Source organism: Moschus berezovskii, chromosome 8 (assembly GCF_049115385.1).
Source record: "Moschus berezovskii isolate FMDL1 chromosome 8, NW_MosBer_1.0, whole genome shotgun sequence".
In the NCBI taxonomy this organism is placed as follows: domain Eukaryota; kingdom Metazoa; phylum Chordata; class Mammalia; order Artiodactyla; family Moschidae; genus Moschus; species Moschus berezovskii.
In genome coordinates, this window is record NC_142467.1 from 14,028,918 (window position 1) to 14,044,886 (window position 15,969).

The 15,969-nt window shown below is 40.1% G+C and overlaps 1 protein-coding gene across 1 annotated transcript in view; it reads left to right on the top strand.

Moving 5' to 3' along the window:
• The window catches only part of LIX1 (limb and CNS expressed 1), a 54,805-nt gene that overhangs the window by 15,293 nt on the left and 23,543 nt on the right, over positions 1 to 15,969 (top strand). The window contains exon 2 of the mRNA XM_055430946.2: positions 4,908 to 5,071. Coding sequence (XP_055286921.1) covers positions 4,908 to 5,071 — 164 coding nt within the window. The remainder of the gene's footprint in view (positions 1 to 4,907; positions 5,072 to 15,969) is intronic.

Genomic DNA, 15,969 nt, shown 5'->3' on the forward strand with positions numbered 1-15,969 from the left:
TAAGTTAAAAACCCCAAGGCTGAGAATAGCTGTGTGACTGGGCTGTATCCTGAGCACCTTTTAACTTCTTATCTCTAAGCTGTGGATGGTAACATCTATTTCTAGAAGGTATTGTAAGAATTAAATTAGAAAATTCCTAATACCTGGCATATAATAGGCACGAGATAAGGGAAACGAGAAGAGCAACTTCTTCCTACCCTACCCAGGGCTTCTCCAACTTTAATGTGCATCAGATTGCCTGAAAATCTTGTTAAAAATGTAGACTCTGGTTCAGTAGGCCTGGGGTGGGGCCTGAGACCCTGTGTTTCTAACAAGTCCCCAAGTGATATCCATGCTATCTCTCAGAGAACTGCAGTTTCCAGGGGAAGGGTTTAGAGATTATTTTGAGTTTGTTTTCATTTTTAAGAAGCTATTGCTGGAGGTAGATCTTTAAAAAAAAAAAAAAAATGAGTAGGTGCCAGCCAGGAAGATGACAGAGAATGAAAAGGCATTCAAGAGGGCAAATAGAAGTAAGGGGCTTGCTAGCAGCATAAAAAGCATGAGAGCAAGAGGGGCCTGGGATTTGACTTGAGGAGAGAAGTTTGGAATAAGAAAGAGAATCAAGACATAGGGCCTTCTATGACTTGCCAAGGAGTTATTTGCTCTCAATCCTGGGTGTTCATTGGAAGGACTGATGCTAAAGCTGAAACTGCAATACTTTGGCCACCTCATGTGACGAGTTGACTCTCTGGAAAAGACTCTGATGCTGGGAAAGGTTGGTGGCGGGAGGAGAAGGGGACGACAGAGAATAAGATGGCTGGATGGCATCACCGACTCTGTGGACATGAGTTTGAGTGTACTCCGGGAGTTGGTGATGGACAGGGAGGCCTGGCGTGCTGTGATTCATGGGGTCGCGGAGAGTCGGACACGACTGAGCGACTGAACTGAACTGAATGAGGGACTCATGGAAGGATTTTAAGATGGGAGTGATTCAATCAACCGTAAGGTTCAGAAAGATTACCTGGAAACAGCTACGGATGGGTTAGATGGGAGGGTGGCTGGAGTCAGGAGGGCACTGTGGTATACGTGGTGAGATGTGAACCCGTGAAGCAATGGCAATCTTAACTGAGAGGAAGCGGTGATCAGAGACATCGGCATACGGAAGTGACAGAACTCTACCACTTATTAGGTCTGGAAAGAGGAAATTAAGCTGAAGGTTCCTGTCAGCTTTCTGATTTGTGTGACTGGGTAGATGATAATATCACTTTTTAAGTAGCTCAGGAAAAGAGTGTATGGAAAAGAAAATGGGTTGAGTTTGAGCCATATGTTGCATTTAAGCAACAAACAAATGGAAAGATCTATTAACAAAGCTGAAGCTACAGGAGAATGTAACCACTGGCGTATATCATGGTAGATGGATGAATGGAAATAGGTTCTGTCGTTCATGAGCAGCAAAGTGAAGCAAGAAAAGACGAAGATAAGACGCTCACGCAAAACACCATGAAGGGGAAGAGAGACATAAATGTGACCCGGAAGAAGTGACAGGAACAGGGAAAACACCGTCAAAGAAGCCTAGGGGTATGAACGTTTCCAGAAGAAACTTATCAGCTGTGTCAAATGCAGTTAGAGGTCACATAAATATGGACTGAAAGTTAGAATTAGTGATATTTGCCAGAGTCGTGTCAGTACCTTAATGGAGCAGAACGCCAACATGAGTGGAAGATAAGGAAGCAGAGAGAGTAATACAGAATATTCTTTCCAGCAGCTCGGGCTATATTGAGAAAGTTTTAATAACTAGTAGCCAAAAGCAGTCCCAAGGTCGAGTACTTCTTTTGACTGATTATTCATTTGTTGTTGTCTCGGGCATACGTATGGCTGCTGAGAAGCAGTGAGAAGAAACATTTAAAAATAGAAGGTCAAGAGGATGACTATTAGAACAATGCCCAGTAGAAGCGACCCAAATTCATGAGGGACTGAAGGAAATGAGGTGGACCTGAGCACATGCACAGGTGGGTCCCTAGATGTAAGGAGGGATATTGCAAGCTTGGTGGCCTAAGTTTGTAACATGAAAGTCAGGATCATTGGCCGGTCCGTGAAGGTGCAGCTGCAGCTGAAGTCTAAACTGTGCCATGAGGCCTTTGCTCAAATTTGGGTGGTTTTCTTCAGCATTCTTGACCCTTTGCTAGCGTTTCCTTTGACGCCATCTGTGAACTTTGTTGTTACTACATCAAAAAAATAAAGAAGCGTGTGTTTCATAAATAAAGCATCTTCAGATATGCTGATCTTGGAAATTCCAAACAACAAGCTGGCTCTCTTCCCTCTGCACTCCATTCATCTGGTTTTCCAGTCGACAACAGGAGATAGAGATAGAAAGATGAGTTGTGTGTGTGCATGCACATATGTTGCACTCTTCAGAGGTGATGACATACATGAGACCATCAAAGAAATCCTTCAAAGTTGCAGAATAAAAGATCTGAAAACTGCTACTTTTATTCCTCCATAAATTTTACTTAGTACGTACTTTGAACTTTAATCCACACAGTTTTACATGCCAAAATTCTTGTGTTCATTTTACCTAGATAACTATGAGTCTTCATCTTCTTACTCCAGGTCTCAGCTGAACATCATTCAGCAATGAACTAACTTAAAATAGCAGCCTAATGGCCCTTGCTGACTATCAGAGCAACAGACTGCTGGTTTGGGTTTTAGGCTTCAAGACATCACTGCTTTAATCTTCAAGACATCACTGCTTAATTCTCGAGGTCACCTACAAGTAGAAAGATGGATCAGCTGGCTCAAAAAATACTTGTTTTGCTGGACATGGGAGGGAGTGGAAGATAGGGAGCAGAAATACAATTTAGGAAATAAAAGTTCTATTCTGAGTGACGTCAAATGGTAGAAAATATCACTTCAAATGTTTTTGAATGAATGAAAAACGTCTGTAATTACCAAGCTCACCTTGACTAATCAGCATATATTTTATTGGTTAATTCAATTATCCCCCCGACAGTCTTATATTTCCCGGTTTATTTCCCAAAACACATCTTAAATACTAAAAACTGCAGTTCTTAAATATATACAGACATCCAGTTCTTTAGGCATCTCGACAATTTTCCTGAACTATGTCCTGTGAAGCTGGAAGCTGATCAGTGGCCTAAGAATGAGGTGAAAAAGCCAGGTGCTCTGTTCAACAGCTTAGAAGGTGATTGTGAAATATTTTTGCCTCCAGATCAAACTCTGCCTCTCCTGACTTCCTGCAAAATAGCAAAGCCCTACATTTTGAAGCACATATATTCAGAAATATATCAGGAGGATGTCAAAGGGCCTAGACACCATACTACACAAAGAATGTTTGAAAGAAAAAAGCTATTTAATCTAGAACTTGAGGAAACCTGAGAGCTTTCTACGTTAGTATGCTTTCATACACAAGTGAGAGACACCAAGTCAAAATGGCTTAAGAAAAAAGCAGTTGTGTTGGTTCAGGAGCTCAAACTATGACATGAGAACTTAGTCTTTCTTTCCCTGTCTCTTGGTTCTGCCCTTCTCTATGCTGACTTTCTTTTCAGCCGTGATTTCCCCCTTGCTTAGGCAGTACCACACTTCTCTCCTATACCCCCAACAATCTAGTGAAAAGGGAGAATCCAGTCTTCCACTATTCCCAACAAAAATTATTGACCCTAAGTGACTTGACTTTGAGGTAATATCCATCCTTCAGCCCTGGAGAAGACATGATTGAAAGAAAGGTGGTTCTTTAAAGAAAGCTTTTAGGCTATCCCTACAAAGAGGAAAAGCAAATGCCAAGTAGGCAAAAACAACATATTTCCTATGCCACCTTTGAGTACATAATGGGTTTTCTTGGGAAGATGGGGATTAACTTCTCTGAGATCAGAGTCCCAGAAATGAGAAATAGCCCACTGGCAGGAACATTATAGGAATGCAGATCTCAGCTCACTCCCCAAAAGGACCTTTTTATAGTTAAAACCATTAGCAGTTGAGATGGTCCACCTTAAGATGTGCCAAGTACCAGGTCCTTCCACATGTTCAGAATCAGGCCAGATGAGAAGCTGACAGTGGAGTTGTGCAAGGAATTCCTGCATTGAGCAGAGTTTTGTCTGCATGACCTATAGGGTCTCCTTTGCCCCTACAATTCTATTATCCTTGTTAATTTCCACAATTCAATTTGCAATAGAGGATAAACAAACCAACCTAATTTGATCTGGAACTTCTGCAGGCTATCACAGGTCATTTAATCCAAAACACATGGCTGTAGCCATTACTATGTTTTCTGAAGTCATCTAACAGACGTGGTCCTTAACAAGGTTTCCATGTTATTAGTTTCACTTACAGTTTTTTTCCCCCCAGCCTCTTGCTTATTACACAATTGCTTTCATTCTCCTTTAGATTAGGGTGGAGAGAAGCATGAAAGAGTTTTTTTCTTTCTGCTTTTCTCCTCTTAAATCTTAAAATAGGTGAGTTCCAATGAAAGTTTCATTGCTTGTATTTTTACCTTTGAATTTAGCTTTCCCTTTGCAGGTCTAAGGATGTATGGTCTAAGGATCTATGAGAAATGGGATTCATGGATAATCACAGCTCTGGACAGAATTTTTTAAAAAAATTTTCAAAGGGAGAGATTTTTAAATTTGATATCAAAAATTAAATTGTAATTTTAACATGCTGCAATGTCATTAGAATTATGGTGCCAAACCCCTTCAGCCATGCTCATGAAAAGTTAAACACATTTGTGTTAAATAGTATTTGTCTTTTTCACAACTGAAAGCACCCCACCCCCACCCCACCCAAAGATACACATACTCTGTTTTCCTTACACTGGAAATGACATGTCACACGATCCAACCCGCAAATAAAATATTGTTTTTGCCAGGGTATGTCCACCCTTAATTACTGATTATTTTTCTTGTCTTTTTCAGTGAATGTTGTGTCGATGTTACAGGAATTTTGGGAAAGCAAGCAGCAGCAGAGGGCTGCATTCCCAACTGAAGGTGTGGTGGTCTACGAGTCACTGCCGTCTCCTGGACCACCCTACGTGAGTTATGTGACCCTCCCAGGGGGAAGCTGTTTTGGCAATTTTCAGGTAAGAAACCATAAATTGATTAGTGAAAACTGATTGAGATAAAATAGAGTAAGCCTTTTTATAAAATGGTAACATCATTATATTTCTTGGTTGTAATGAAGAAAAGTTGCATGAACCTATGGCAAAGGTTGAGAGTCACAGGGCTGGGTTCAGGCACCTGTGCTAATCCCAAGTTCTGCTCTGAATACCTGTAGACCATGGGGAAACGTTTATCTATTTCCCTGATTTTGAGATAGGGAATAATACCCATGGGGTTGGTTGGGAGTCATATGAAATATACATGCAATGTGTTTATCTGGTTATAGAAGTATTCCAAGTATTGTTCTGATCATTAGTATAAAGATTCTTCCAGTTGGTTAATTCTTTATTATGTTTATGAAAGGGGTATAAATGATGATACATTTCTAATTGTACCCCTAGATTGTTGTGCAAACAAACAATCAGCATCTGATTATCCAGTGTGTGCAACAAATACTCATTGAGTGACTAGGAAATATCAAGCACTGGGCCCGTAATGGGGATATATGGTCCATACTTTGAGGAAAGAAATGTACAAAAAAAGTTATAGTAATTACATCATTATATTCGAGGGTCAATGAAGGCATAAAGGTAAGAACTTCTCAGTTTACCAATCACCTTTGTAAATAGCCCTTTGGTGCAGTAAACTTTCTTAATTTTCAATAGCTGGCAAAAATACCTCAATTATAATTTATGGACAATGTGAAACTCAGAAGAACTCAACTTCCCCTCTTAGCTTTGACAACTAAGTTCAGAGGCAAGATTTCAGTGTATCTCTTTGTAGCATAAATCTATAAAACTTGTATCATGTAATTTTTAGGGCTAATCTCATACTTGATATTATTTATATTTCTACCTTTCCTCTCCCTTTGAACTCGGTCACTCATTTTATTCCATCCTGTTACCATGTATCTGTTTTATATTATTTCAAATCCTTTGTGGAGTGAAGGGAAGATGTAGTTTAATAAATGGACCCACAACCCTATGTCTGCCCAGGGAAAGTCAAAAAAGAATTCACAGGAAGCAATCACAAACAGAGATGTGCAACTGAGGGTGTCTCTGCCAATTGGCGAAGGCAAGATGACATTCTCAGCCTAGCGAACAGAGTGTTCATGGGCATGCAATGAGAGAACCACAAGCATTTTCAGATTGTGAGGAGCCTGAGTGTGTCTGTGGCAGGGAAATGGTAGCAGAAGATGGTTAGGCTCTCACATCAAGCTGTAAGTGTCTTCATGCTTTGCAATGAAGAATATGTTTTATTCTGTATAACATCAAAACCCTTGAAAGATTCTGAGCAGGTGCAAGATATATTCAAGTGTGTTTCAGAAGACTTACTCTGACAGTAGCATGGGGTAATTTTAAAGAATTGCTTTCAAAACTTCGGACACTGCCAGCCAGTGGGGTCTTGCCTTCTTCTGCCCTGAGCTGTGGTCAGCAGTAGATTTTTACCTCTGGGGTCGGACGTGACTGAGCGACTTCGCTTTCACTTTTCACTTTCCACTTTCACACATTGGAGAAGGAAATGGCAACCCACTCCAGTGTTCTTGCCTGGAGAATCCCAGGGACGGGGGATCCTGGTGGGCTTCCGTCTATGGGGTCACACAGAGTCGGACACGACTGAAGTGACTTAGCAGCAGCAGCAGCAGCAGTGAAAGTGAATTGCCTGATGAGGATGATTTGAAAGTGGTCTAGAAGCTTTAGAATAGAACTTGATGTAACCCTAGACACTTAGGCATGAATGAGGGACGGGGAGGGGAAAGATAGGCAGCAACTGAGGAGGGGATTCTCTAATCCTTGTGAGTCTGTGGGTCCATCGCTGAGCATTCAAGGTGAAGGCTGCCTACAGAGCTTGCATCAGACTTCCATTTAGGGGAGGCCTCCTAAGAAAACAGACCTACTCAGCCACAGAGCAAGGTCTTGCCAGCTGCTTAAATTAATCTGGGTTTTATTTTTTTGTCTATGAATGTCAAAGGACTAAAGATCACCAAACATTTGAAGAAAAGCAAAAGAAAAAAGGCAAACAAATAATAGAAGAGAAACAATTCAAACAGCAGAGTACCTAAAAGAGTGTTACAAAGAGTATCTTCAGAAAATTATGAAAAGAGGAGAAGGGGGCGACAGAGGATGAGATGGCTGGATGGCATCACCGACTCAATGGACATGAATTTGAGTAAACTCCAGGAGTTGGTGATGGACAGGGAGGCCTGGCGTGCTGCAATTCATGGGGTCACAAAGAGTCGGACACGACTGAGCAACTGAACTGAACTGAGCTGAAGTATCCCTAAAATAGCTATGAAAAAAGAAGCAAGCAGGAAACAGGAAATTTAAAATGTGATTGCCAGATTAGAACAATAAAAAAAAAGTGAATAAATAGATGAGTAGACATAGATCACAGCCAAACTGATAAAGGATAACAAAGTAAAAACTAAATAACAAAGTAAATTTTCTGGAACTTAGAGCAAAAAGACAAAGAGATGGAAAAAGGACAGGAAACATGGATTAATCCTGGAGGTAAACATTAATCTATTAAGAGTTCTAGAAAGAGACAAAGGAAATAAGGTGACAAAATAAATACACAGAAGAATTTGTATTAATACAAATAAATACAAAGAAAATTCTTTGAGTTAAAGCAGCCCAGATTTTCATATTGAAATGGCCCACCATATTCCAAGCAGGTTCATAACAAAAGTTACACAGCTCTGTGACTGTATAAGACTTAGGGACAGCATTCTGCTCATGGATCAAAGGACTTTTGTCATTGATTTCACTGTTTGGGGGGATTTTGTTTTGTTTTAAGGTAGATTGGAGTTATATGCAGGATACTTTTGGGGGATCTGATACGAAATTGGGCCAAAACTGGCAAACCTGGTTAACAAAATAAAAAACTATATCTTTGAAAAGATAAATAAGAAAAACATTTGTGAGTGTGACCTACTTATGAAGTGCTATTGCCACCTTCTCTTCATATCTAAACCCTGCCTACCTTCCCAGACTTCACTCAGATACCGTGTTCTCCATGAATTTTCCCTGAATCTTCCTATTAGAAGTCTCTACCTCCTCTGATTTTCCAAAGCAGGTATCCTTGTTTCTCTTCTAGTATTTTATGTTTTTTACCTTACACTACTCATGGGGCTTCCCTGTAGGCTCAGCGGTAGAGAATCTGCCTACAATGCAGGAGACTTGAGTTCAATCCCTGGGTCAGGAAGATCCCCAGGAGAAGGAAATGGCAACCCACTCCAGTGTTCTTGCTGGAAAATCCCATGGACAGAGGAGCCTGGTGGGCTACAACCTATAAGGTCACAAAGGAGTGGAACATGACTTAGTGACTAAACAGCAACAACAATTACTTATGGGCATGTTTGGTCTCTATATTAAAATGTAAGTGCCTCAGGGACAGAGTCTCTATCCTTTTATCTCTAAAATGTCAAGTACTGTATTTTGCATATCAGTTCAGTTCAGTTCAGTCGCTCAGTCATGTCCGACTCTTTGCAACCCCATGAATCACAGCACGCCAGGCCTCCCTGTCCATCACCAACTCCCAGAGTTCACTCAAACTCATGTCCATCGAGTCGGTGATGCCATCCAGCCATCTCATTGTCTGTCATCCCCATCTCCTCCCACCCCCAATCCCTCCTAGCATCAGACTCTTTTCCAGTGAGTCAACTCATCGCATGAGGTGGCCAAAGTATTGCAGTTTCAGCTTTAACATCAGTCCTTCCAGTGAACACCCAGGATTGATCTCCTTTAGAATGGACTGGTTGGATCTCCTTGCAGTCCAAGGGACTCTCAAGAGTCTTCTCCAGCACCACAGTTCAAAAGCATCAATTCTTCGGCGATCAGCTTTCTTCACAGTCCAACTCTCACATCCATACATGACCACGGGAAAAACCATAGCCTTGACTAGACGGACCTTGGTTGGCAAAGTAATGTCTCTGCTTTTTAATATGCTATCTAGGTTGGTCATAACTTTCCTTCCAAGGAGTAAGCATCTTTTAATTTCCTGGCTGCAATCAGCATCTGCAGTGATTTTGGAGCCCACAAAAATAAAGCCTGACACTGTTTCCACTGTTTCTCCATCTATTTCCCATGAAGTGATGGGACCAGATGCCATGATCTTCGTTTTCTGAATGTTGAGCTTCAAGTAGTAAGTGCCTAATCAATGTTTGTTGATAAGGAAAAAATTGATAGTTGCTCAGTCATGTCCGACTCTTTGCAACCTCATGAACTATAGCCCAACCAGGCTCCCCTGTCCATGGAATTCTCCAGATAGGAATAGTGGAGTGGGTAGCCATTCCCTTCTCCAAGGAGTCTTCCCAACCCAGGAATCAAATTCAGGTCTCCTGCATTGCAGGCAGATTCTTTACCACCTGAACCACCAGGGAAGTTGAATGAATAGCTAAATGATGAATAACAAATCAAAAAAATCAATGAGGTTTATATTTGTCCTTTTTTAGAATATTATCACTATTGACTGATATACAAAACAGTATATACTATTATATACAACATAATACATCAACTAAAGTATTTCACCTACCTCTAGAAGATGGTGGGCTAGGAAGGAAAAATCAGTAACATTAAAATCAGCTGATATTATTGTGCACCTAATTCTCTCTGAATTTCATTTATGCAAAGTAACTTTTCCTCCACCCACAATCTCACATAAGCAAGATTTGGCCATACTCACACCCAGGGATGTGTTATGTTTGTTCATATGTAATAACTACATTTATTATAATGTATTTAGAATATAATACATTTGACAGATCTGTGAATGGATCTAGAGGATATAAGTCTAAGAAATTTTAATGTTTTATTTTTGTATTTGCTGCCTTGAGAACTATGAATTTCCCAATCATCCCATAAATTTCTATCCCAAATGGTAAGACTTTCCATATGTAGTAAATTTACCATCCTCCTTGTGGTCTCTAAAAAATAGGAAACAAAATTTTAAAAACTGAACTCTTTAGCAAGGTGGCCTCTTGGTGATTTCTCTGATCATTTCAGGGTTTCCTTTTCCTTATGTTTAAACCATCATATTTTAAGGTTCTCAGGAGGATTGTTAACATCCTTGCTTTAAAAGATCCAGAATTTCCTGAATCAAATATGTTTTGAAAATGTGCTTGGGTGATTGGCTGCCAAATCTTAACCCATTTGGCCCCAAAAAATGTGATTTGAGAAAGGAAAACCAGGAAGGAAAAAAGAGGAAAAGAAAATTTCTCCAAAAGCAATGTCCTTACACTTTTCTTGGTTCTTCAGACACCATCTTAAATGCTGTTTTCACCACATAACATTTCATCATACTTTTGCCAGCAGTTGGTCTGTGAGAGCCTACATGCTCATTCCTGCAATGCCTCTCACGTAATCAGATGTCACCCTTGTGCATTGCAAATCATTTCACGATGGATTATTAACGCCAAGACCATGTGCTGGGACATGGAGAAATCATTATGCCAGTAGTAGCCTTCTTACTGAGCCGTGGACGTCACCTCCAATGGTGCCAAGTAATTGAAAATACTTGAAGTGGAGTATGGGACTGGATTGCAGGATTAATCCTTCTGGTTCATGAAAGCTCTAAGAGATTACGCCCATTCATTCTTTAGAAAAGCGGTATTCAGACTGAGCTTAGTCTTCTGATTAATCAAAGGAAAGCAGTCAAAAGGCTCTGGTGGACACAAACCACTGGTTTTATGAAAAGAAACCTCCCACTGAAGTAAACGGGAGGCTTGTGTCCAAGAAGACTAATTGAAGAATTTTCAGTTAGTTTTGATGCCACAACCCCCTAAAAAACAGAGAGCCAGAGGGAGATAAATCAACCATAAATCTGCCTTTTAACCATGCCTTCATAAACTACTTTGGTATAGAAAAAGAGAAGTGAAAATGTGATTTGTTTTTTAATTTCTAAGCAATAAATAAAACAATCTATTGTTACTAAACTATTTTTCTTTTAGAAAGTTATACTGAAACACATTAGTGCTTATTGTCTTTTATAAAAGAAACTGTCTTCTAATACTGCAGGCATTAAGTATGAATTCATGCATTTTGGATGTATTCTCTCCATGCCATTTTTGTCTAGGCAGTTAATCCTTCCCTAGCCACATATCATGACCATGAAAACTTGCAATAATTTCCATTTTTTACAATAAGAGCAACACAAGCGCCATCAGCTCAACGTCTGGCTCCCCTCTTGATGAACTCAGAAGGAAAGCCATTCATTGTTTCAGCAGCTGTTTTTGTTTCCAAACCCAAAAGGGGGAACTTAATTTAGTATTTTCTCTTATTTTGATTAAAAGTTTTGTGATTCAAGTTTTTGTTTTCAAGCCAGTGACATAGTCGTCCCTATAGTCTGCTAGAATGATTTGGGTTAGTGAATTTTACTCTTATTTGGAACAAAAAGTAAAAATTCTTTTGAGTATAATAGTACACCATGTGATTATTTTTGTATATGAGTTTTGATTGTATAAAAAATGTATCCCCTGGATAAAACATTGATGTGATAGTTTAATTTATTTGACGTTTAGAACGCTAATTCACTGTGGTACCATACTTTTTTTTTCACCTATTTTGTGGGGAAGTCGCTCAGTCGTGTCCGACTCTTTACGACCCCATGGACCGTAGCCCACCAGGATCTTCGGTCCATGGGATTTTCCAGGCATGAATACTAGAGTGGGTTGCCATTTCCTTCTCCAGGGGATCTTCCCAACCCAGGGATTGAACCCGGGTCTCCCTCACTGTAGGCAAATGCTTTACCGTCTGAGCTACCAGGGAAGCCCCAGTTTTATGGTACTTGGGCTTTTTGCATCATGCCAGGCACCACATAAAATTGAGACATTTAATATTTCCATAAAAATATGTTGATTGATTTTTTTCTTTTCTTTTCATTTTCAACCAGTATTTGGCATTGTGTAATGACTAGTTGACTCACTGGAAAAGACTCTGATGCTGGGAAAGGTTGGGGACGGGAGAAGGGGACGACAGAGAATGAGATGGCTGGATGGCATCACTGATTCTATGGACATGAGTTTGAGTGAACTCCAGGAGTTGGTGATGGACAGGGAGACCTGGCGTGCTGTGATTCATGGGGTCGCAGAGAGTCGGACACGACTGAGCGACTGAACTGAACTGAACTGAACAAGGTCACACAGTTGGGAGAAGTAAGTGGGGAAACAGAGCAGAAGAGCTTCTTCAAAAGCACTGTCTCTGAGAGGCCTTCCATTTTTATGCCAGTTGGTTTTCCCACCAAAGCCTTTGCCTGGAAAGACTACTTTTCTACAGGCAGTCACCTGGAAAAACTACTTTTCCAAGGTACATACTACCCAAAAGAAGGATAGGTATGTTTCATTTGTTTTAGTTATTTTAGGCCTATAGTATCTCTAGTCCACACCCCTCCCCAAAAGTATAGATGATGAATTAAGGCTCAAAAAAGAGTAAACGGAGCACTTAAAAAGCACACTTCTACATCATCAGGACTAGGATTCAAGTCCTCCCCTGGCTCTGGAACATGTGCTTTACTCCACGCCACCACCCATAAAGAAGGCTGAGCGCCAAAGAGTTGATGCTTTCAAACTGTGATGCTGGAAAAGACTCTTGAGAGTCTCTTGAACAGGAAGGAGATCAAACCAGTCAATCCCTAAAGGAAATCAACCCTGAATATTCATTGGAAAGACTGATGCTGAAGCTTCAATACTTCGGCCAAGTGATGCGAAGAGCAGACTCATTGGGAAAAAAAACCCTGATGCTGGGAAAGATTGAGGGCAGAGGAGAAGAGGGCAACAGAGAATGAGATTGTTGGGGGACATCAGTGACCAAATAAGCATGAGTTTGGGCAAACTCTGGGAGACAGTGAAGGACAGGAAGCCTGGCATGCAGTCCATGGGGTCACAAAGAGCTGGACATGACAGCAACTGAACAACAACATTTTTAAGGCAATAAACGCACTTTACTATCAGATATAAAACATATTTTAGACTTTTATAGGTTTCATGATTCTTTTTGTTTTAAAGTATTAAATCACAATGAACTAAGTTTATAAAATCAAGTTTTTCCCAAGAGAGAAGGACTAGGAGAAAATTTGATTAATTCATAGTCATGGCTAAATGGAATTGTAATGTTCTCTTTTTACTGATTATTAAATAAGGCCTAGCCTTAACATTCCATGCTCCAAAGAAAGATTTTCCTGCCATAAAATTGAGACTACTGCCTTGCACTAATGCTGTTTTAATGTCAACTATTACTGTTTGAAATCAGCCATGACCTCTTCTCTGTCACTAGATTTGTATACCTTGACGCAGACGCACGACATGCTATGCAATGCAACTTAACTTCTAAAGGAGGTATTTCCTGGTAGAAATCTCCACAGGAAAGCATCCTGTTTGGCAACTAATGAGACTCAAAGATAGGAAGATTAGTTAAAACCCCTTCCCATTTGAAAGTCATGTGTCAGCTAATGATCCGGGCTTTAATGGCTTGCCTGTGAAACTGGAAGTGAGTATTGTTTTAATGAGGCCTGGTTATTACCCAGAACTCTTTGCTAACTTTTTTTTTTCATCAAGCAAAGTGAACAGAGATATTCACATATTGCTGTTCCTAATAGAACCTCCACATATAGTGAAAGATAATGCTTGGGGAAAGACTCCAGGTAAATAGACTCAGGACAATCTCCAGAGGGGTTCCCCGGCCTTTGCTGTTAAACTTTAGGAAGATGCTCACAGTCTTAGGAGTTGCTGAGTGAGGAAGAAAGGCTGACTTCACCTTTCCCCACCCCATCCCTGAGTCTCTCTCCACACAATCAGAGCCAAGTCCTTTTACATCAAAGCAACTGTAAAAATAAACCAAAACTTTGAGCCCTGATCAATCCATCTTGTCTTCACCTTAACTTGAAAGAAAAAAAAAAAAAGAATTAGAAGAAAAGAAAAAAGGGAAAATAAAAAAAACCTCAAGGAGCAAAACACAACATGGTTTTATAATAGTTACCAGGGACCTGGGTCTAGGTATGTGTGTAGAATAGCATTTGCAGCAGAGGTAAGCGAGGAGGAGGCCAGGTGGTTTATATTATAAAAATAACATTCTGACCCACCATGTGCATGAAACGTTTCTTTCAGTTGACAGGAACTGGGTGAGTTTTCCCTGAAAATTGGACTCCCAGACCAGCCCCTTCCCCCACACCTAGCAAAGACCACCCCCCCATTCCCAGCACACACAGAGCTCCAAATTGTTCCCAATGTATTTACAGCCAGCCTGACCTACGGGGAAGAGACACCATATTAACTTGGGTGACTGAGTCTCAACGGTTGCCCTTTTTCTCATCACCATCTGGGAAGGAAAAAAAAAAAAAAAAGCTAATATATCTACAATTAGATAAATTGGAACACATGCACATGTTCATGCTTAGACCAGGGCAGTCAAGGTCTTAAAGAACTGAAAGGGGGACATTAGCATCAGGGCCTGGTTTGTGCGGCATTCTTTGTGCTGATGGCTTGCTGTCAGGATGAAACCGAGGTGTTGGTGACACTGGCCAGAGCTGGCAGGCCGTACACGCAAACTCTGCAAGTCGCTTGCTGAGACTTGGACTACGAGTCACACCAGCAAATGCCCCCCACCACCTGAATGACAGGCCTGACAGCCTAAAGAATCTGGCCAAGAATTCTCACCTCGCACAGAGTCCGTTTATTTGGTTTTGCCACCTGCAAAGTCCCAGTTTGGGAGAGCCCCTTGGGTCCGACGTGCTATTGAGCAAATGCCACTAAATAACACTGACCTGCTGTTGGCCCCAGAGAAGATGGCGTCTTCAGCTTTGAGTCTACATGTAGACACAGTCTGTCAAATATATAATAAATGATGGGTCTTTTTCAAAAAACCTTGCCTCTTACCGACCACTTTTCAGCTCCTCAGCTCCCACTGGTAGGCACAGAATAAAGTGTACCTAACTTGATTTGGGATCTGCATACTTATATTTTTCTTGATGTCTTTAAAATGCAAATGTGAAAAATTCTAAAAAGTCTATTTAAATCTGTTTAAGTGGAGAAAAGTCACTTATATTGATATCTTTCCATAGACTTTATTTTGAAAGCCCTATAGTTGGGGTGTATGGACAGAAAAATATTAGTACACAGAAACAGTCACTCAATACATGCTCTAATACAAAGCATGGGAAAAACTGTTAATAAAATGAGGAATACTAGAACACTTAATATTCAGAATATAAACTGTGTCATCCTGGCTGGAAAATGTTTCTGTGAGTACTAATGCACTTATAATAATTTCAATGTTTATTATTAACAATAAAACTAGTATCTTATTAGGCATTTCTATGTTTACAATATGTACATGACTGCTAAAATTTTATTTCAATGAATTTTAAACATTTCTGTACATCCTAAAAAATGGACTAACTACCATTTTATTTCAGGACAGCCCTCTGTCCCACAAATAAATATTGGTTCAATTTTTCTGTTGTATAGTATGACATATGGAAAATTATCATGAAGAAATAAGAACTTCTGAGTAAAAAGGAATATTGAGACTTCAGTTAAGTTAGAAGTGCCTGTATACTTCCTAAAGGCTTAATTTTAGAAGAACAGTCATAAACCAATTTTTTTTTCAACTTGAATGCTGCTGTCCCTAACTTTTGTGTAAAAGTAATTTCTCTAGTGACAAATTAGGCTGTTTCATGTTAGCGGAGGTGGATAATACTATTGCGATATTGAGATTCATAATGACGTATATATTTGCTTTGGCTCCTGCCCAACAGCCCCTGACACCCCTAGGATTTCCTAAGTGATAAGAGTGATAAAGGTGTCTTTTAGTATTCATAACAAATAAAAGGTTATACCACACCTGAGTTTATGTTAATGAAGTGGCTTTTGGGGAAGCTCCTAGTG